Genomic DNA, 22659 nt, shown 5'->3' with positions numbered 1-22659 from the left:
ACCATTACACTCCTGGCTTGCAGGTTTTTGGTGAACCAATATTTTGTGCTTCTAGCCTCAGCCTTTTTCCTAAATGTATCTTCACTACTTTACATTTAATTCAACAAAACCACTTTTCTTGTCAGTGTACATTTTTATATATTGTGAAGGTGCCTTAATTTTTTTAGTTTTTATGTTCAATTGTATTTTCCTTGTGAATGCAATATTTTTTCTGTTTCTTTGTCTGTGTTGTTGGTGTATTGTTAGGTGGTTGAAGATTTGCAATAAATGCAAAATCTATTTTTTGATCTTTTTTACATAAATGATTTCCTTAATTAAGTACAATGTAATATTTACTAGTTTTAATGTTGCTAACCTAACTTGAATGGATTATGTATATACATGTAATAAATGTTATTATTTATCAAGAAATTATTTCGTAATTTTAACCTTATTTACATTCCTCAATATTATTTATTACAGAAGAAGAAGGAGAAGCAGACAGTTTTGTTGGACAAGAGCCTAGTAATAATCCCTTCCAGAATGTTGGTGGTTCAGACCCCTTTGCTAATGTGGGACACAACCCTTTTCCTTCAAAACAAATACCCAGTTCAATACCACAAAGGTTCAACAGTCAGACTCCTCCGCAGAGTTCAATACCACAAAGGTTCAACAGTCAGACTCCCCCACAGAGATCTAGTCCAGGGCCAGGACAAATGGGAACACCAGGGCAATTTCCTGGAATGAGAACACCTGGCCAAATACCCGGTATGGGAACACCTGGCCAGATGCCTGGGTTTGGAACACCTGGACAGATACCAAGACATGGTGGGCCACCATCTACAGGTTATAGATCTATACATTTGCATATTGATTTTTAAGAATTATCTTTGAATAGCGTTAAATTAACAAATTATATGGTACTGATATAGTTCAAAAAGACATTAATATTTTACTCTCTGTACTTAAAAATGCAAACATGCATTCTTTTAAATAAATTATACTATAACAGATTTTGACTAGACTATTGGAAGCCATTACAACAATTGACCTCAAACAACAATGTGTATGTAAAAAAAAAGGAAGGAAAAAAACATTGAAATTATGTATATGAAGCCATAAAAACTTTGTTCTCACATGGGGTGTTGATATATTGTTTTTCTTTATTTTTCGTATCACATTATTTATCAGCATCGTACCGAAATAAATGAAATGTAAAAAATATCATTAAAAAGTAATTGCCATGAAATGTTCACAATTATCTTAAATTTTTCCTATCACCGTCAACTTTAATACTTTAATACTTCTAGTTCTTACTGTTTAAGGTATTCATGATAACATAAGAATCCATCTGACAGATCAAGTGTTTTAATGTGTCAGGCTGTCAACAATATATAATATTTACATTTAACTGTAAAAGAATAATTTGTTTTCATTACAGGTTCTACACCACAGAATGCTTTTAGGAGAAAAGATGCTGGCAAAATGAGATATGCAATGCCTCCAGATACATTAACTCCTGTTCCAAACATGTTTCAACAACCACCAGGAGCACAGAGATTTCCAGGGCCCACATCAAATCCTCTGCCCCCCTCACCATTCACACCACCAGTGGCTCAAGTAGCACCCACAATGTCATCAGGGTACAATATGGAAGGGGGCTTTAATGGGCAACAACAACCTGGGTTCAATGGTCAACAGCCCTCTGGGTATTACAGTTCATCACAGCCTGCTCCATATAATACAGGGGACCAGGGTATTTATCAACCAGTAACTCCACATTGGTGTTACAGTAAGAGAGTGGAACTGAAGGAATGTTGGTTTACCTTTTCACTGATGGACAGTATAAAACTAGAAGAAGCTTACAATTCTGGTAAGATATCAATGTTATAGGACTAACAAAAATGCTAGCATATACATTTTTACTTCTAAAAACTGCAGCAAGCTGATGAATTTTGTAAGATATCACAGTTGCATTTTTCTACAGACCTTATATAACTCGCATTTGACATTTTATACTTAACCATTACAGGTAGAGAAGAACTATGAAAATACGATTTAAGAACCTTCAAATGATTAACAGAAGAACAGTTGGTTATTAACAATCAATTTCCTGACTTGGTATAGGTACTTTGCAAATATGCTTTTTATTTGTGGAAACTTAGTTCTAAGAACTATTTCATTGTATTTTGTTTCTTATTATAAAATATCTTAAATTCAGTTTTACATGTAAAAGAATGAAGAATTGAAATATTGGATTCTTACTTGTGGATCTGTTTTGATTAAGTAAATTTTTACTTTTGTTTTAGAAGATATTTTTACTTTTGAATTTGTAGGTAATGACACAATAGACATACCAACCGATGGGGGAAGATATGATGTCAATATATTCCAGAGAACAAAGAAATCTGTTTATTGGGATGATGATATGCCATCCTCTGTACGCAGGTGTACCTGGTTCTTTAAGAGAGAATCAGACAGTAGATATGTACCTTATGAAGAACAGTTTGCCCAGCAGATTGAGGTAAATATATAAATAAGATGTGTTCTTCAAGGTGACAACTATCAACAAAAAGAACAATAAGTTACCTTATTGTCTTCAACAGTGAGCACAATTTAGTTATAGACAGATTTAGTTATAGACAGATTTATAATCTTCTGTACTTTTATTTTTTGAAAATTTTCTTAATTGTAACACAAAAAAGTTTTCTTAATTGTAATGAATAAAACCCAACTTTTGTATCTGCATGATACTTCATTGAAAACTTGATTAACAAAAGTACCTGTTCCTAATCTTCATTTAAAGACCATTCATGTTATTGTGTTTTCTGACAGCATCCAGCTGTCGCTAGCAATTCATAGTTATCACTTCTGTCGACTGTGATGTTGCATGAGTTAAGTACATTGAGTTGATATTATATAAAATTGTTTTCAGATTTTCAGTCATGTCTCTAGCCAATGCATTTTAAAAAAAGAGTTAGTTTTGTCGACCATTGACATGACCGATCATCTGATAACAATAGTTGTTACATTTTTTCAGAATGAGTACAGAAATGCAGTGTTAAATAATACATGGCATAAAAGACTCGAGTTCCCAGGAGGGGAGACAATCGTAATGCATAATGCCAATGTGATCGTACATTTCACAGCGTCATCACAGCCTGATGAGTGGGGAATGGTTCAGGTTAGTTGAAAATTAATTAATACAAATTTTTTATTATAGTTTATAGCCTTTTTACTAATTTACTTGTTGAAATATAACTAGAACATTTTACAATACATATCAAACTGAATCATGTATAACATAGAAATAGTAGTTATAGAAAAAAAATGTGATTTGTGTCTTGATAATCTTGAAAGGTCATCTTGTTAATATATAAGCATGTTAAGAAATTGTTTTAACACAAAAAACAATGATACTGTCTTCTTGGGATTTAGCATCATATAATATTAGTAGGAGATGTATAAACCAACACAAAGTTATTGATATTTAATAAGATACTTAATGCACAAAGTATTTCGGCTTCAGCATTTATTGTGGAGAAAAATGGTTGATAAAAATGGAAATCTGTGAAATGAAGAATTTCAAGCAGTTATTATTACTAATAAGTCAGTGAAGTTATTATTAGTATCATCTTGTAAAATCATATTTCTTCATGTATTGAGAATGGTAACTAATGGGTAAATGTGCTATGTATAAATCTTCCATTTTTCTCTGATTCAGGGCATGTCTCCTATGGTGGTGAGTCAACATTTATTTTATTCCCATGTGCTTGTTTTTAGTTTCTTACTTTGTTTTCAGTGTCAGGTTTTAGTACTGTATGCTAATATTCTTTACTTATTATTTGAGTTGTTTTGATATTGAATGACAAAAAATTGAGTTTCAGGATCGTGAAACCATATTTTGTATCTGACATTAACAACTTTAAATGTCATCTGTTGTGTACATGTTTTAGGCTGTTAATTTATGTCCTTTAGCATATGAGCTGCGTTGGATAGAAATCGACTACAAGCAAGTGCACATATACATGAACATGTATAAGATTTTGATTGCGTTTGGAACATTAAAAAAGTAAAAGATAAATTTTGGACTGATTTGTTGTATTCTAATATACCATCTCAAATATCAAACAGTTACAGACTTTCCTTTAAGTTGTTTTCAACCCAAAATAGGTTAACATGCATTAATATTCATTTGCATAAGGTCAATTTCTATTAGATGCAGCTCTTATGTTGATATTTAGAATTAAATTTATTACGTATTCTCCGATCCCAGTTTACATCTTACGAACAAAACTGAGCTTTTGTTCTTTTTTAGTGAAACTTTATCCTTGATTTAAGTAGGACCAGCATGATTTAACTTCTGTTTTCTATAGCTTAAATTACATTTGAAAAGAAGGGAACTTAACACAGTTTTAAGGGTTGATAAGTAAATTTTAAAAGATAAAGCCAAGTAAAAAAATTAATAGTATTTTTGGTGCAACTAGTAAGTTTTAAAGATGTAAATTATATAATAAACAATAGTAGAAATGATATTATATACTTTTAGATTAAGACCACAAGTTTATTTTATTGAGATGAGATAATAGCCCATGGTAACATTGTGATGAACTGCTGTCCTTTGACAGCATGGAAAACTCTTAAAAAATGTTTTAAATTGATTTGTATGACAATAAATGTACTTTTAATATGCTTGTCAAAGGAATGTGTTTAATACAAATGTATAGACAAAATATAACCAATTATATATGAAGCATGTGTGGTATTAACATAATTTAAATAACAACTGAAAACATGTTTATGCCACTTCCAGTGTGTATCTTGGATATGGTTAGGGCTGTTCCAAAATACATTGATTGTGGTGAGAGGATGGGAGGCAAAGTTAAACAATTGTATGAGGGTGCATCTTTCCTTGGAGTTTGTAGGAATTGTTAATTTGTTAGTATAAAAACAAAACTATTATTTGTATATAATATAGGGAAGGGGGTGAAAAAAGTGCCTTCCATGTCTCTTTGTAAAATCTTTTAATCATTTTAATATTTTAAATTTTGATTTGATGTTAAAGTAGTGCTTTATATTCCAAACTTAAAAGACTATGAACATTTTTTTTTAAATAACATTCTCATATTTAAAATCTGACTTTCTTTTTTAACATGATCATTTATTTAAATTTTAATGTAATTTTCAAAACTGCATGGGTTAATACAAATATATATGTACAGAAGATATTAACTTTTAGAATTAGCATGATTACATGTACTTCGGACATTATTGTATACAGAAAACATATGTTAGTTCATTAGATACAGCTTTGTAAACTTTAAAGTTAATTAAAGAAGATTCAGGTTGATTTTAACATATGATTTGATAATGACTCTTTATGTAAAATAACAAGTTTCCTGTCAAAAGTGATTTTTAAACTGAAGCACTTCATAATACTTTTAGAAATTGTAAAGACAATTGTAACATGATTGCATATTAAAAAGGTTAAAGATGTTCTTTTTTTTATTGTATGAAATGATTGAAATCATTGCATTCCTTTGTTATGATGATACCATGTTTTTTACAATGATGACAAAATGATATATATTAAAGGAGTAGGTTCAGTAAAACCCCTTTTTGGCCCGAAAATATAGCAGTTTTACAAAATTGTGAAAATGTTACCTTTTAGCTATTTACTGGAAAGTAGAATGCTGCTGCTACATAAATATGGGCTGTTTTTGACAATACAATGCACATATATCAGGTACTAGCATCATTAAGTCATGCTAAATTACTGAAATCTTCACAATTTTAGCATTTAAGTTAAATTTTAGACGGTTTGCGTCTTAAAGGAAAGTGTCCGCATTTGCGTTCATTCATAATATTGAAATGTAAGTTGTATTTGATGATAATACATAACATATCTAAAGGTTGAGGATGAACACGGATGTGGCCACTTTCATTTTTGACAAAAACCATCTGAAAAGTGACGTTTTTTTGCCTATTTGATAGATTTTACATATTTAAGCTTGAATCGGATCGTTTTTAATGACTAAATCAGTTAAAATCTTTCACATAAACTAATTGAATCAATTGAAATAGATCCTTAATGTTTAGAAAGTGTCCACAATCTTTCGTTGGATGAACCTGAAATTTGAGGCCAAAATCAGCCCTTACTGGACCTACTCCACTATAATTCGAATGAAATTAAATAAATGTACAAAAAGATTGTCAAGTCATAAGATATTGACTATATATAAAAATAAAATCACAAAAATACTGAACTCAGAGGAAAATCAATTCGGAAAGTCCATAATCACATGGCAAAATCAAATAGCAAAACGCATCAAAAACGAATGGACAAGAACTGTCATATTCCTGACTTGGTACAGGCATTTTCAAATGTAGAAAATGGTTAGTGTTGAACATTGGACAAATATGGAAAGATTGATTTATGTATATCGGAAATTATTGCATACAGATACACGTAGCACTACTGTATCAGAATATAAATTACAAGTTTGGAATATTCCAAAGTCAAATTAATATTAAAGATATTTATGAAAAAAATAAACTAATATAATTAAATTTGTGCCATCTTCATCTTATTCTCTAAACAAATAAAATATATAAGATATTACATTCTACTAACAAGGTTTCTGACTTCAGGCAGACACATGCATATGTTCTAAATTTATTTAAAAACATTACCAAGAAGGTAAAGTAGAAACATCTGTTTTCTGGTCACAAGATAAAGATTTCTATAATTGTCTCTCTTTTCTGTAGGGAGAAGGAATGAGACCAAGAGTGGTTAAAAGAGGTGTAGAAGATTTTGCAACAATTGAAGATGGTATGGAATTTACATTTTGTCTATTAGAGACAGATTTAAGGGGGGAGCAGGCCCCCTTTCTGTAAAAAAATTTGGTTGTTTATATAAGGAATCACTGAAGCATGACTGGAGCAAGCCCCCTCTTAGGCAGTCACTGGGCCCCCTCTAATTAAATTTTTTATCAGCCGCTGTTTATTTAATTAGTCGTACTGTACAAATACATTAATCAAGTGATGAAAGAAACACCCATTTTTGCTCATCTGGCTCTTTGTAGTGTTGACTTTTCGGGAAGAATCTGTTTTAGCGGACCCCGGAAGTTGGAAGATGCACAATTTATGCGCATGACCAATAACCCCGAGTTACGTTGCTATGCTGAAATATAAACAGCGGCCATTTTTTTTACCGCTTCGAAAGACGTCGATGTAAATGATTTTTAAAAAGTGATTTTAACTAGTGAAACTGAACAATTAAAAATAAATATAATGCACTTACCCATTTAAGCTTGAAAATCATCCAGACTAGAATTTAGTGTGTTTGTTATTTCGTTTAGTACTCTTGGTTTTTTTGATGCAGGTTGTGGTACACTGACGGTGATAGTTTCTGTCGTAATTAGGGCTTGTTTTTGTTTTTCCGGATTATACACTTTTTTAATAAGGTTAATAAATGCTAGGAAAGGGTCCTCAGAGCCAATAATATATTTTTTTCGTACACAATATTGACTGAAATAAGTGTCATAAAGGGATTTTACTGTGCCGTATTTTGGAAGTGATTTTTTAAGTGCTCGCCAAGTACTTTCAATCGTATTTGTATGCGCTCCTGTTTCAGGGTCTACAAAATTTACAGAATGGTTGACTTTTAAGTGTTCAAATCCCTCAGATCCTAGACAATCATATGCCTTCCAACAGTCGCTGATGATTGTGGTTCCTGGTTTTATGTTGTCTTTTATTAATTTTAACAGTGTTTCTTTTGTCCGATTTTCTACTGATGCAAAAAAACTTTTTTTGCTGTCTCTTTCTATACCTCCAAAGACCCACTGTCCTTCAACTCGTCGCCCTTTATGGTATTTTCTTTTTCCAAATTTACTTTCGTCTATTTCTACGATAACGTTTTCTCCACCTATTTTTTCACTGTCTATTTCCAAAATTTCTATGCAAACTTCACGGCAATAATTGTACCAATCTACGATTGTTTGATTACAAATAGAAAGTTGATGTTTAACAAATTCTTGGTCTATTTTGTAAATCCAGAAATAAGTGATGAATAATATTTTTTCCAAACTTAAATTATGTCCTTGAAACCAGGATCCGTTTCTGATGGAGACCTTTTAATTGCATTTTTTGTTGCTACACTTCCAATAAAAAATGTCGTTTGAAAAAGAACTGTCTTTTCTTAAACTGAAATGGCCATGGCTACACTTTTTACATACCTCTCCAGATAAATCTAGAATTAATCCTAGTGAAAAACACCACTGAATAATTTTCTCAACACTTTCACAAATAATAAACAAATCTTTTAACTTGATCGGCATTTCCGTATTTACATTGTAACAGTGTTTGTAAACACAGCTGATTTTACGTTACGGTTGACTATGACGTCACTTATTCATGAATATTTATGACATAGAGGTCACAGATAATGGAATTTTTATCACGTGATACACCTACCTGAGTTACGGAAGCGTAGACATTTTGTACACTTACCAAGACGTATTTCTACTAGATTTTGTAATTTTCATTTAAAAAACTGTTTAAAACAACAGTTTTTTAAACAAAACTTGACCTGGGGAGTTCGATTTTGACCTTCTTTTTTTGATTTTTGGCCTATTTTCGTTTTTAACTTTTTGGCGGGACCAATTCCTATATACTAGTATTTACTATAGTTTCCCGTACTTTTTATGGGGTCCGCTAAAGTAGAGGTACTCCGACTTTTCCACTCAGTTTGCAACACCTATTGACTAGTGTGTATTTGCTGTCATACACATTTAAAAAATCTTGAACTTAACTTCGCCTCCATCATCTAGCTTATAGGTCTAGTGGAAACCTTATGTCTGATGACCATGTTGACCTACCAATATGGTGAAAAAAAAACAAAGGAGTAAAACCAACAAAAACATAAATTGAAAGTAATTTGGAAATTTTTTTATCGCGTAGTTTTTATAACATGAAGTATGTTCTATTATGTTGAGACAAGTTGTGGACCTTATTTTCTAGAACCCACAAACAAGAAACTTTCCATCAAATGACCATAGGCTTTTGAGTAAAAACAGTCAGTATTAAAAAGGAAATAAGTAACACATTGTTTTAGATATTTAACAGTTATGAAACCTTTATTTTTTAGGAGAACCATCTCAGGTAGACCATGTTGTATTTGTTGTGCATGGTATAGGAAAATTCTGTGATGTTAAATTTAGAAATATAGTGGAATGTGGTAGGTCTCATGTTAATTTATCAATTGTCAGAAAGTTGTAACCTATGGGGGTATAAGTTTTTAAGTGATAAAATTATATGGATATCTTTATCAACTGGATAAAAAAAACTAAAGATTACTAAATTTGCTATCTGAAAAAATATATATATTGTTTAAAGTGTATCATATGATTTAAAATCATTTAATTACAAGTCATTATTTCAAGCAGTACTTAAACCATTTTCACAATGTTTAAATTATGTTGCAATTTTGTTATTTAGATAGAACTTATTCTAGAGATTTTCTCTTTTGTTATTTGGTATACTGACAGGCTATTGAATTGAATTGGTTATACAATCAAATGTACTCATCTGTGTTATATTTTTTCTTTTCATTTCAGTTGATGACTTCCGTTCAATATCGCTTGAACTGCAGAATAGCCATTTTAGAAAGTATAAGGATGAGAACAGAATAGGCAGAGTTGAATTTCTTCCTGTTCTTTGGCATTCTGTGTTACATGGAGATGCCACTGGAGTAGATCAGTATGTCTATTGTATATAATGATCATCAATTTTTTTTCTCTCGATATGTTACCTACTATTTGTAATGGTGGTAGCACTTATAATGCTTGATTGCCTATACCTTTTAGCTGCTCTAATAAATTGTGAGCTGTTTTTTATGCGCATTTGAATGATAAAGATTTCCTTTTGATGAAGATGTTATCTTTTGATTGAAAATAACACTAAAGATATACACCATTGGATATCTCATTTGCTGCAAGCAGGGGTATTTCAGTCATAATGACACATGAATAAATACAAAAATAAGTGACCACATAACACAGAACTTAACAAGTAGAGATCACCTAAACAATGAACAAAACTAAAACAGCATATTTAGTTTTGAAAACCTCAGAAATGATAAATGTAAAATATGGAAATCTAACTGCCTAATTTTTGTACAAAATGATGAATGAAAAACAAGTATGATACACAGAAAAAAAAGTAACCACTGAATTACAGGCTCCAGACATCTTGTTGGTAATGAATAAAAAGGGAAGGTGACAGTTTAGCTTTTGTTCATATGTTGCTGAAATTAACGTTTGATAAATATTCTACTTAAATGCTAGTACCTGTATGTGATTTAACACCATGCATAGGACTAAATTTACCTCATTTTGAATACGTTTTTACAGACGGCTGAAGGCTATCACTTTACCAAGTACTCAGAAGCTTCGTAACTTTGTAAATGACACTTTGATGGATATCTTGTTTTATACTAGTCCAGTTTATGCTCAGGTATTTCATTTAATCCAGGGTTTAGATTGATTATATTTTAAAGAAAATGAGAGTAATATTAGTATTCTATTTTAATTTGTCTAATGGCTTGACTTAAAATAAATGATGAGGAGATGGCTCCATGAAGTCTCAAGTAATGTTAAAAAAAATCCCTTTTATAGTAAATCATGTCAACTATATTTTGTTGAGTAAATAATAGTAATGATACTAAATATGAATGGAAGTTCTGCAATTGATTAACTATTTTTGTTCTTTATGTAGTGTATAGCAGACACAGTTGGTACAGAAATGAACAGATTGTATCAGCTGTTTTGTAACAGAAATCCCAGCTTTCAGGGAGCAGTGTCCGTTGCAGGGCATAGTTTAGGTAGGTTTCTGCCAAACAGTTATCTCAGCATGACAATTTAATTGAGCTCAAGTTAAAAAAGACTGTAGAGGAAACCTTTATATGTAATGCATTTTAAAAATATTATTATCAACCACCTTTATGGTCTTCTGGTAGCTTGCTTGTCTAAATTGGGAATGTAAAGGGTTCATGAACTAGTATTTTTGTCTCTCAATGAAGATGGTTGTCTTAAGAAGTAAGAACATATAGTCTATGCAGCATGATGTCAGAATAATGCATTTAGTAGTGCAGTGTTCTCCCCACCCCATTTTAGTGTCGCGGCACCATGATTTTTTCCCCGAGATGCTATAATAATTTCCGCGACGCTATAATTATTTTTAGGATGCTATTTTTCTTGTATCTATCGTAAAACCATGTCCGATATTTTGAACTTTCATCTAATTACCACTTGTGATCATAAAAGATATATCAATTTTAATTGAAATCCCTTCAAGTCGGACAAAAGAGGCAATTTAGAGTGATTAAATAGGTGTTAATTGCCTTTTGGGTGATAACTGATTGGATATTAATACCCCAAGCTGACACTTGTGACATGCCTTATACCACGTGGTTCAATCGCAAATTTCGACATGCAGAAAACGTAATTAGAAAATCATAAAACAATTCAATATCTACGTTTGCATAATGAAAATTCAAAGATACAGACGATTTATCCCTTTAGAAAAGAAGTTTGGTCGTATATTTTTGCTACTTTCAAAAAATTACTTTCTTTTCTACTGGAATTTATACTTGTCAATCAAGAGTGTATATATATAACATTTTGAATTTGAACTAAATAAGTTTGATACTTCTTTTTATCGTCCTTCCCTCCGCCTATATCACCCTGCTCTGTTGCTCCGTATTCTCGTATAAGACTTCAAAACGAAACCAGGCATTATCAGCGACGTCACAATGCGAGAGGAGATGTTATCAAGCTTGCTTTTGTCAAGCGTAAAACTGTCTTAGGGAGAAAGAAACGACCAGTAATAGAACGATAAAAAGATTATCGGGTTTTCTTCGTATAGATATCGTAAAATATCAGCCGCTCAAAACAATGTGAAACTTTTTAGCTCGTTCGCTATGCTCACTCGCCAAAAAGGTTCACATTGTGGCTCGCGGCTGATATTTTACGATATCAATGTGTAGAAAACCCGATAATCTATACATAAAGTGATCATAATTGGCTTTAGTTAATTTTTCATCCCTTTAATGCATAAAAGCATCACATGCAATCCTAATCTTTTTTCAAACATTGTTTATTTTCATAAATTTCCCTTTATATATAATTTTACAGTAGAAAGAAACAACTGGGACTAATTCATTGAGTACATGTACCTGCTACCATGAAACAATGAATTTCATAGACATGACAAAGAAAAAAAAATGAAATTGCTTTATGATACTTTCTCATCCCTTTTTATATAAAATTCATTCATTCATTCATTCTTGTGTTGGGTAAATGTAGGTACGGTAACTGAAACCACACATATATTTATATGTGGCCCAAGAGGAAAAACAATTTTGTAACTATAAATGAATATAGAAAACATAAATTGAAACAACTGTTGTCATGGGTATAGTTAATTGTATTCTCAGTTATGAATTGAACAATATAAACATATAACATAAAGGAAATAGAGCATTACTGCTACGTGGTGCAACAAATGACATCGAATAAAATACAGTTTATTTTTTTTACGCCAAATGTGATGCTATCCAAAATTTCTGGGGAGAACACTGTAGTGTAATATGTCTTGTGTTCTAGCACAATACAATCTGACAGCATATCAGTCTGGTATTGTTAAGATTATAGCAAGAACAACATCTGTACTACTGTACATGTCTATTGTTGACATCCCTAGTATTTTAATACATGACTGTTCTGAATATGTTTGTAATATTTGCTGCTAGAAATAAAAGTCATAAATCAGGAAATTAATTGAGAGAATTAAAATAAAATCATTTTGATATTAGGTACACTGTCGCTGCATCATCAATATTAGTTTAAATTAGGTAAATGGTTTTATTTTCATGGAAATAATATGCAGGATTATTTCTTTTTACATAAGTTGAAAGTTGTTATATAAGTTTACTCCTTATAAATGTTTTAGGCTGTTGTGTATTGTTTGACCTACTTCTTCATCAGACATTATAATTATTTTAGGGTGTTGTGTATTGTTTGACCTACTTCTTCACCAGAAGGACGAGGATATTGATGACACTCCCACACAGGAGCAGTATGTCCCTCCAACACAACCAGAAGTAATCCAACCTGTAGAGACATTGAATGGGGAGGTGAGTTTTTTATAATTTAAATGATAATAAGATTACTTATCAAACCTCTGTCCTCACCCCTATTAGTTTTACTATGGATCTGTAGGGGGTCAGTAGCAAACCGTATAACTTATAATATTGCAAATATTGATCAAACAAGATATAGTTTTATCTAACTTTCTGTTTTAAAGTTCAAATTTAAAAGCTTTGATAATCTTGTTAATGTTCAAGAAAACACAAGAGAGTTTTTGTGGCTTCAAGACAAAAGTTTATCATTCCATATATAGCCTGCGAATTATAAGTATAAATCTAATTTGTAGGTTGAAGAAGATACTGAAGAAGAATCAGAGATGACATTAGAAGATCTCCTGGCTAAAGTTGGACTGAAAGAGAAAGTAAAGGTGTTTAACGATGAACAGATTGACATGGAAGCTCTGGTAAGTCACATGATAATCTAACATTCTCTTGCAATTACAAGACCTTAGATAAACAAATGCTATTAAGATTAGGGTTAAAAAAACTGATGAAATTTATTTTTAAAAAGGGACATCACTGTTGGTTAATTAATTATTTATTTGTAGATGAATCCTTACATACTAAAAATTTAATTTGAATCCTTACTTATTTATATTCAATATTGAGGTAAAAATGGTATAAATCATGTATTGAAGCTGTTTCAGATTGTTAGTATGAAGTCATATAAAAACTGATAAATCATATCACATGATTTGTAAAAGAAGTAATAGTTGATGACATGTGTTTTACAGACCATGTGTAGTGAGAGTGATCTTAAAGACCTAGGTTTACCCATGGGTCCAAGGAAGAAACTGCAGGGTATTCTCAAGGAAGAACAACAGAAAAAGGTAACATACATCAAAAGTTTTATATAATGCCATTTCTCCCAGTAAAAAATGGTTTAAGGTTAATGCAGTAATAATGGTTTTATTGCAGCAAAACTCTTGAACTGATAAAAGATATCATGCTTAAGTAAGTGCTACAATTTCATGCAAAAGTTTTGCTGGACAGTGAAATATGTATTTGTCTTTTTAAACATTTTTATAAAATGATAAAAGTATATAAATATTTATATAAAATGTTACTTGAAATTATAGTTAGAAGAAAGATATAATATAAAATGTAAAATTATTTTTATGAATGATATGAAAAACTAAATGAACATTTTAAAAACATTTCAGAAGTCATCAAGATTGGTTAGTTTGTAACATAATTTTTTCAATAAAAATTTATAATGCTTAATCTAAATATGTGTATATCACCTAAAAGTTAATCAAAATATATGTGTATCACCTAAAAGTATACAGTTTGACATTAAACAATTTTCTTATACACAGTATCCCATATACATACATACCCATATCCATAGATATGTGACTGTTTCTTTGAAGTCTTCAATATTATGAGATTCTCAAAATGTAAGAATTAATGACTGATACCTTCTAAATATCTTTGGATAAAGAAAACATTTTTAACATAAGGATGCTTTTTATACGACCGCAAAAATTGAAAATTTTTTGGTCGTATATTGGTATCACGTTGACGTCGTCGTCGGCGTTGTCGTCGTCCGAATACTTTTAGTTTTCGCACTCTAACTTAAGTAAAAGTGAATGGAAATCTATGAAATTTTAACACAAGGTTTATGACCACAAAAGGAAGGTTAGGATTGATTTTGGGAGTTTTGGTCCCAACATTTTAGGAATTAGGGGCCAAAAAGGGCCCAAATAAGCATTTTCTTGGTTTTCGCACTATAACTTTAGTATAAGTAAATAGAAAAATAGAAATCAATGAAATTTAAACACAAGGTTTATGACCACAAAAGGAAGGTTGGGATTGATTTTGGGAGTTGAGGTCGGAACAGTTTAGGAATTAGGGGCCAAAAAGGGGCCCAAATAAACATTTTTCTTGGTTTTCGCACCGTAACTTTAGTAGAAGTAAATAGAAATCTATGAAATTTAAACACAAGGTTTATGACCATAAAAGGAAGGTTGGGATTGATTTTGGGAGTTTTGGTCCCAACAGTTTAGGAATAAGGGGCCCCAAGGGTCTAAAATTAAACTTTGTTTGATTTCATCAAAAATTGAATAATTGGGTTTCTTTAATATGCCGAATTTAAAAATGTACTTAATTTTTTGATTTTTGGCCCAGTTTTCAAGTTGGTCCAAATCGGGGTCCAAAATTAAACTTTGTTTGATGTCATCAAAAATTGAATAAATGGGGTTCTTTGATATGCCAAATCTAACTGTGTATGTAGATTCTTAATTTTTGGTCCCGTTTTCAAATTGGTCTACATTAAGGTCCAAAGGGTCCAAAATTAAACTTAGTTAGATTTTAACAAAAATTGAATCTTTGGAGTTCATTGATATGCTGAATCTAAAAATGAACTTAGATTTTTGATTATTGGCCCAGTTTTCAATTTGGTCCAAATCAGGATCCAAAATTATTATATTAAGTATTGTGCAATAGCAAGAAATTTTCAATTGCACAGTATTCAGCAATAGCAAGAAATCTTCAATTGCACAGTATTGCGCAATAGCAAGAAATCTTCAATTGCACAGTATTGTGCAATAGCAAGTATTTTCAATTGCACAGTATTGCGCTATAGCAAGAAATATCTAATTGCACAATATTGCACAATTACAAGAAATTTTCAATTGGAGTTATCTTTCTTTGTCCAGAATGGGGTCAATTTTTCTCATTTCAGATTTCATAAATAAAAAGAAAATTTCTTCAAACATTTTTTTGAGAGGATTAATATTCAACAGCATAGTGAATTGCTCAAAGGCAAAACAAAAATTTTAAGTTCATTAGACCACATTCATTCTGTGTCAGAAACCTATGCTGTGTCAACTATTTAATCACAATCCAAATTTAAAGCTGAATCCAGCTTGAATGTTATGTCTATACTTGCACCAACCGTTTAGGGTTCAACCTCTGCAGTCGTATAAAGCTACACCCTGCAGAGCATCTGGTTGGCACATTAAATTTTAAATTATCAAATTCTATAAAAGAAGATTTCAAAATCTGTCGTATATTTATAATTATGAGTTAAGTCTGATATTTTCTTCAGACCTTACGATATTGTGCATTTAAGTAAATCATGTCAGAAATGTTTTATTTTGAGATCTCTGATTAGTTATCACATTGTCATATCCAAATATATTTTGCTTCAGGATATCTTATACAAATATGTTATGGCAATTATATGACAGTGTTTATTTGGATAGTACTGTAACCCATATAATACAAGTACTAATTTTGGGCATGTTATTACAATCCTAGTGATATACTATTAAATGTAAGCAGACAGTATCATCCTATTCATTTATCAATTAAAGCATATTTGATAATGATTGAAGAATATTTTTCATTTACGATGAATTTCTTTTTTATTTGGTTTATATGAACATAATATTTATACACAATGTATGCATAATAACTTAGGAATAATGTAAAATATAGGTAAAAGATATACAAAATAGACAACCATCAATTAATTGATATAAGAAAGTCATAGTATAGCAGAATATGATTGCAAGACAAAGGTTGCTTGAATAGATATTTTATACAACATATGGAGGTATCATTTATAGGTAAATATAGATTCTACCACTGCATCGAGTGTGATACGATATTTATCCACTCGAGACAGTTAAATTTTCAAATTTAAAACGCAAGCTCGCCGAGCATTTTAGATATTTAAAATTTAACTGTCGAGAGTGGATAAATATCGTATTACACAAGATTTGGTGGTAGAATCTGTTTCTCTAATGATTTTCAAACAATATGCAGGCAAACTTATTCCTTTTTTTGAATGATCTTCAAAAAGATGTGTTCTTTCTATGTGACGTCATCAGGCATGGTCGCCTTTTTTCATGCCGTCACAATAGGAAATTCAGAGGAAAGCAAGAAAATTCATTTGTCATAATCAGATTTTAACCAATGAAGAACTGAGATCAAACGAACCAGACGTTGATTAAATTTTTTTATACAATGGGTGCAGAAAGGGATAAATTGACTAAGAATTAGAGAAAAAGATTTTACTTATAATGTTATCATTATATAAATGTTATACTAGGTAAACAAGAAACAATCAGCAGATAAAAAGAAGAAAGCAGAAGAAGAAAGGAGAATTAGACAACAGATAGAACAGGAAATGGAAAAACAACAAGAAGCTAGTCAACAAAGGTAACACTATCTGACTCAGAAATATACACTTTAACCAATGACTGGGTATACTGTAGATTCATTTCTCTTTGTTTAGTACTCTTGAGACAACTATCAAACATGTGTGGTACCAATAACTATCTAACAGAGATCATAAGACAAGGATGTATAATTCAATAATGAGGGTCAAATTTGGGATTTAAAAATAAATGTGATTGAGGAAAGTATTTATTTTAAAATGGCATGAATGAAAAAAAAAAGCAATGTTAAACATGTTTATGTTTAAAACGAGAAAGAAGGGTATTATGTATATCAAAAAGACACAGATAGAAAAGTGTTTTTTATGTTGCATCAAGTATGAATATTTCTCCACTAAGACAAAGCGTCTGGCATGGCAAAAAAGTTCTAGTAATTTCAGTAATGTATGTGTGTGACATCATCAGGCAAGGTCACATTTTTTTCCTACTTCACAATAGCAAATTTTGAGAAAAGCAATACAATTTTATTCATAATTGAATTTGGCCGATGCTAAACTGAGATCACATGAAACACACAAAGACTTTATAAAAATAAAATAATCAACCATTTGGGGAAAGTATATATCTAGTAAAATTGTGGATTATTTATTTTGATATATGCATGTTATATACATGTACTTGCTAATCTACTGATAGTCTTAGTGAGATGTTATTTTATTTTACAGTAGTCCTCACAGATCTTCCAGTATGACTGTGGATTATTTATTGGGATCTGCAGGAACAGGGCAACCATCTGTTAAATATCCTCAGTTAGACTTCCAGCCAAATTCACTGTTTGCTTTTGGTTCACCTATTGGTATATTCCTATCAGCCAGAGGAGTACAGAATATAGGGGAAGATTTCAAACTTCCTACCTGTCCCAGAGTATTCAATGTATTTCATCCAGTAAGTGATACCAAATATCATTAGAGCTATTTTCCTAATGCATGTAGTTTAAAGAGTTGGTTGCCTAGCTTGCTTTGTTTGTATAAAGGTTTACTGAAGCATTGTAATTAAGTTTGACATCTGCAATCAATAGATAGACAGGGTTTCAGCTTGTATAATGTTATTGGATGCTTAACCAAATTTTTATACAAACCAGGGCTCACACTACTTCAGAATTATAGGGAGAAGTGACTTCTCTTTTTGAAACTGATAGGGAGAAGTGGTGAGATTTGAAAGAGAAGTGCTCATTCGCGCGGTGCGCTACAATGTTTGGATATTACAATAGTATAAAGGGTCATATGTAAATAATGTTCTTTTTATATTATTCAATTCATATCTGAGTATACAATTAAAGTAACATTTCAAATTAAAAGTGTTTAAGTTTTACTAAGGTTCTTGTGAGAAACTACCAACTAAATATTTAATATCTAGCACTAAAAAAAATATTTGTTTTATTTTAAAAATGTAAAGAAATTATAATATATCAATTACAATTTAATTCAAATCTATCTTGTGTGTGAAATTCAGTGTTTCTCATAAAAAAATATAAAAGTTATTAAGCTGGGCCATAATATAATTAATAGTCTCAGAGTTAAGCAACTTTGAAACAATCCATAAAAAATATAGGGAATTATATACACCAATCAATTAGATAAAGTCTCTTAATGTGGTGGAATACGTAATTTTCCCCTTTGGGATCAATATTCTTCTGTCAGCTGTTCCATCCGTGCGTCCATAGTAATTATTGTAAACATACAGATTTCGTTCATAGCTGGTCCGGTTCAGATCCGTTGTTTAGAAATCGGTCAATGGCGGACGAATGCAAGAAAATTTACAAAAATAAACGATGTTTGACAAGTTATTTGGAAAGGAACATGACGTTTTTAATGCAATAAATGGATAAAACATTTACTGGAGACAACTTTTATAGCGTTTAAATGAAGTAACAAACTTATTTCGCCGCCGAAATTTAGGTTGATGTACGTTTTCGAGTAACAAGCACCGGAACTTGCGGGATGCACGAAGTGATAAAAAGTTGTATTTTTATCAAATAACCTGCTACACACTGCAAAGACAATGCTTCAACCTCTTTTCTTAAGATAATGAATCGTTTATGTCTAAATTTCTTTAATTATCAATAAAAAATTGATGTTTCATCAACTTGGTAAAAATTGAAAATGTCCGATGACGGAAGCGACTGAAAGCGAGTATCGTCAAGAACAGGGCGACTTGTTTTTGCTTTTGGGGGTCGGGGAAAGCGAAGTGACGGTCGGGAAAGCGACTTCTTCGCCCAAGTCGCCTGGTAGCGTGAGCCCTGCAAACAAAGCAAACAAGAGGCAACAAAACCTATAAACTACATGCATTTGAAAAATAGCTCTAAGATAAGATACCGAGTTCAATAAAGAGTATTTTGAATAATTTCTGAAAAAATTTTGATATTTATATTTATAAAGATTTCAATAAATATATATATAACTGGAGAAAAAAAAAATAGAGATTTTATTCCATTTTCATGGTCCACTGAACATAGAAGATGATAGTGCGGATGGGGCATTCGTGTACTTGGGACACATTCTTGTTTTTTTAATGAATGTTTGTAAAAGATAATCTTAAAAAAACATCAAATTTCATTTCATTTTATTTCATTTCAGTTTGATCCTGTTGTGAGTATGAAATTAGTATTTATTATTATTATTGTACAGAAGAATAATTGCTAAATTTTTAATTTACTTCCTTTTATAATTAAGAAACATTTTTCTGCAAAAAAGAGAATTTTAATAGAACTACTGTATTACATAATGTATTTGTATAATATAGCAATAATTTTTTGTTGTTAAAATTCATAACTTGTCAGAGCTATAATATGAATTTTAAAATAAACTTAGGAATTGCCACAGTGGGTGATTTTGTAAACATTAAATATGTTAATGAAAAAATATAGATAAGAATCTGTGGTCTCTCACTTTAACATTCAAAGAAAACTTAAAAAGACTAAGAAAAATAAATGCTTTTTAGATTTTTGTATGGTTATGTCCCTTTTTTCACACACATTTTATAAATTGTAGGCTTATAGATTGGAACCTCTTGTCAATGCATATACATCCAGTTGTAAACCTGTGTTAATTCCACATCATAAAGGCAGAAAAAGACTTCATTTAGGTAAGAGCAGATAGAAATACAAAAGTGGGACAAAATAGTTATGGTAGAGCAGACCCCTCCAACAAAATGCATTGAGTGTGTAGGTAAAGGTAATATCTTTGAGGAGCTTGCTTGCTAGCTGAACCATGAAGTCATTATTAGGTTAGGTAATACTACCCTATCTGCCTGTAGGAGTAGTCTATTCTTAAAGGAGAGTAGTATACCTTACCTAATAATTACTTCATGGTTCAGCTAGTAAGCAAGCTAGTCAAAGATATTACCTTTACCATGTTTACCTACACACTCAATGCATTTTACTGTTACACATAAGAAATCACATGATTGTTAATTAAAGTTAGATGTATACAAGATTGTTAAACTACATTAAGAATATCTTGAGATATCTTGTGAAATCGCCTGGTTATTTGCTTCTTTAATTTACTTCAACATTGAAAACAATCATGCATAGCATATCCTCTATTACAGAGACTTGTTCTTCACTCCATAGACTGTCACATTAAATTTCAATACCAAAATATATATTTAGACGCATATGTCTGTGTCGTAATGCAAAATATCCTACAGTTATACATTTTCTATTTTAACAGTATTTGAAAGTGATTTACACTAGATCTTATATATTTCAGAACTGAAAGAGAGTTTAACTAGAGTAGGAGCAGATATAAAACATAAGATAATGGAATCATTAAAAAGTACATGGAATTCTATCAATGAATTTGCCAAAGCTCACAAATCTTCTCAGCTATCATTAGAAGAACAAGTAGATTCTCAGATGTCTTCTGTCATGCATGACTTAGATGATGACAAGTCGGATACAGCTTGTAAGTGTCTTAAAAACTTTAATAAATAATAGGTATACACATCCATATAATGATACAAAATTGGAAAATAGTAACATTTTGAATACATCTTGAAAAATTTAAAACTTATGAAATTTGAGCACATCATGTTAACCCTTTAAAAAATAAGGAGATGAAACCATAGGCAATCAGAACCTTTGTGTCAAAGAAAACCAACAACACCATGGATCAAATTAAAAGTAAATACAATGCCACACAGCAAACACAGGGGATGAAATTAGTGGCTCTGAAAGAATCAATACTGTCTGTTGTAATAAAGGCTACCAGTAATGCTGCTTATTTTCAATTAGTGATCTAGAGTGAAGTCCTATACTTTATGTCATAGTCAAAGAACATAGGACAAGATTATGGATATGACATGTGTAAGGCCAACCTTAAAAATATGTTTGTTTGCAGTTTTCCGACTGTACCTTCAGACTGAAGGGTCGGTAGGTAGGAAAAATATTTTATTTTATCAGCCAAAATACAGTTTAAACAAGCAGTTACACTAAACCAAGTTTCTTGTGAAGAAAAAACAACATTTTAAAACAACAAACACTGGACATGCTGAAAACCAACATCAAATGAACAGGCATTTTCAGATAAAAAACTTTTTAACCAAAACTGAAACTTAGTGTCATTATCCAATTTATGACATAAAATATGGTATAATTATTAAATACTGGAACACTTATAAACAAGGAATGTCATTATGACTAGAACTGTTTTAAAGAAATATATTCAGACATGTATGCTTCTTGACTAGAATGTTTTCATGAGTAGAGTATTTTCATCAGAAAAATGTAGATATTAAAGATTTATAAGACAATGTATTAAAGAGTGTATTTTTAATAAAAAAAAATAACCATTGAATCTTCCTCAATTAAAAAAAAGGCAACTTGAAAAAAAAGTATTAAGACATTCGACTGTTTTCATATTTCTAACAATATTTAATTATATGTGATAAGGTTATATTTTTGCCAGACTTTAATGAAAACCAAAGAAATCTAAAGTTTGGGGTGAAATCCATAGCACCCCATTAAAAGTAAATGGTCTGTACTGAAATGTTTTTAATGCATAAAAAAAATTGGCAGCATAGCTCCTAAGGACATGTTTTAATTGAATTCACACAGGCCACACAGTTTGGGTATATTTAATATTGTAAGAAAGAGAATAATTGCAATGAGTGGGGCAGCCCCCTTATCCTAAAGGAGCATACTCATTGCAATCGAAGATAGATTTAATATAGAGAGAGTATATTTATTTTTCAAGCTAACCATTCATTTTCTCTAAATCTTTGTGTAGTTAGGGTTGCTTCTTATTGATTTGGCATGATCTATATCCATTAACATTTCAAATGATC

The 22659-nt window shown here is 31.0% G+C and overlaps 1 protein-coding gene and 1 pseudogene across 2 annotated transcripts in view; one reads left to right on the top strand and one right to left on the bottom strand.

Annotated features, from left to right (window-relative positions):
- Positions 1 to 22659, top strand: part of LOC143071791 (triacylglycerol hydrolase DDHD2-like) — a 30319-nt gene that overhangs the window by 2951 nt on the left and 4709 nt on the right. The window contains exons 2-18 of one of the 2 annotated variants that reach the window (XM_076246371.1): positions 463 to 825; positions 1421 to 1852; positions 2316 to 2503; positions 3020 to 3163; positions 6748 to 6811; positions 9128 to 9217; positions 9597 to 9738; positions 10392 to 10494; positions 10756 to 10861; positions 13044 to 13174; positions 13474 to 13590; positions 13921 to 14016; positions 17247 to 17356; positions 18039 to 18258; positions 19950 to 19961; positions 20364 to 20457; positions 21084 to 21278. In XM_076246371.1, coding sequence (XP_076102486.1) covers positions 463 to 825; positions 1421 to 1852; positions 2316 to 2503; positions 3020 to 3163; positions 6748 to 6811; positions 9128 to 9217; positions 9597 to 9738; positions 10392 to 10494; positions 10756 to 10861; positions 13044 to 13174; positions 13474 to 13590; positions 13921 to 14016; positions 17247 to 17356; positions 18039 to 18258; positions 19950 to 19961; positions 20364 to 20457; positions 21084 to 21278 — 2607 coding nt within the window. Of the gene's footprint in view, positions 1 to 462; positions 826 to 1420; positions 1853 to 2315; positions 2504 to 3019; positions 3164 to 3703; positions 3722 to 6747; positions 6812 to 9127; positions 9218 to 9596; positions 9739 to 10391; positions 10495 to 10755; positions 10862 to 13043; positions 13175 to 13473; positions 13591 to 13920; positions 14017 to 17246; positions 17357 to 18038; positions 18259 to 19949; positions 20046 to 20363; positions 20458 to 21083; positions 21279 to 22659 lie in introns of those variants that run through there. The other variant, XM_076246370.1, reaches the window with a different exon arrangement.
- LOC143071792 (uncharacterized) lies at positions 7282 to 8716 on the bottom strand (annotated as a pseudogene).

Source organism: Mytilus galloprovincialis, chromosome 4 (genome assembly GCF_965363235.1).
Source record: "Mytilus galloprovincialis chromosome 4, xbMytGall1.hap1.1, whole genome shotgun sequence".
Taxonomy (NCBI): domain Eukaryota; kingdom Metazoa; phylum Mollusca; class Bivalvia; order Mytilida; family Mytilidae; genus Mytilus; species Mytilus galloprovincialis.
Note: the sequence above shows the minus strand (reverse complement) of the source record. Positions and strands in the feature narration are given on the sequence as shown.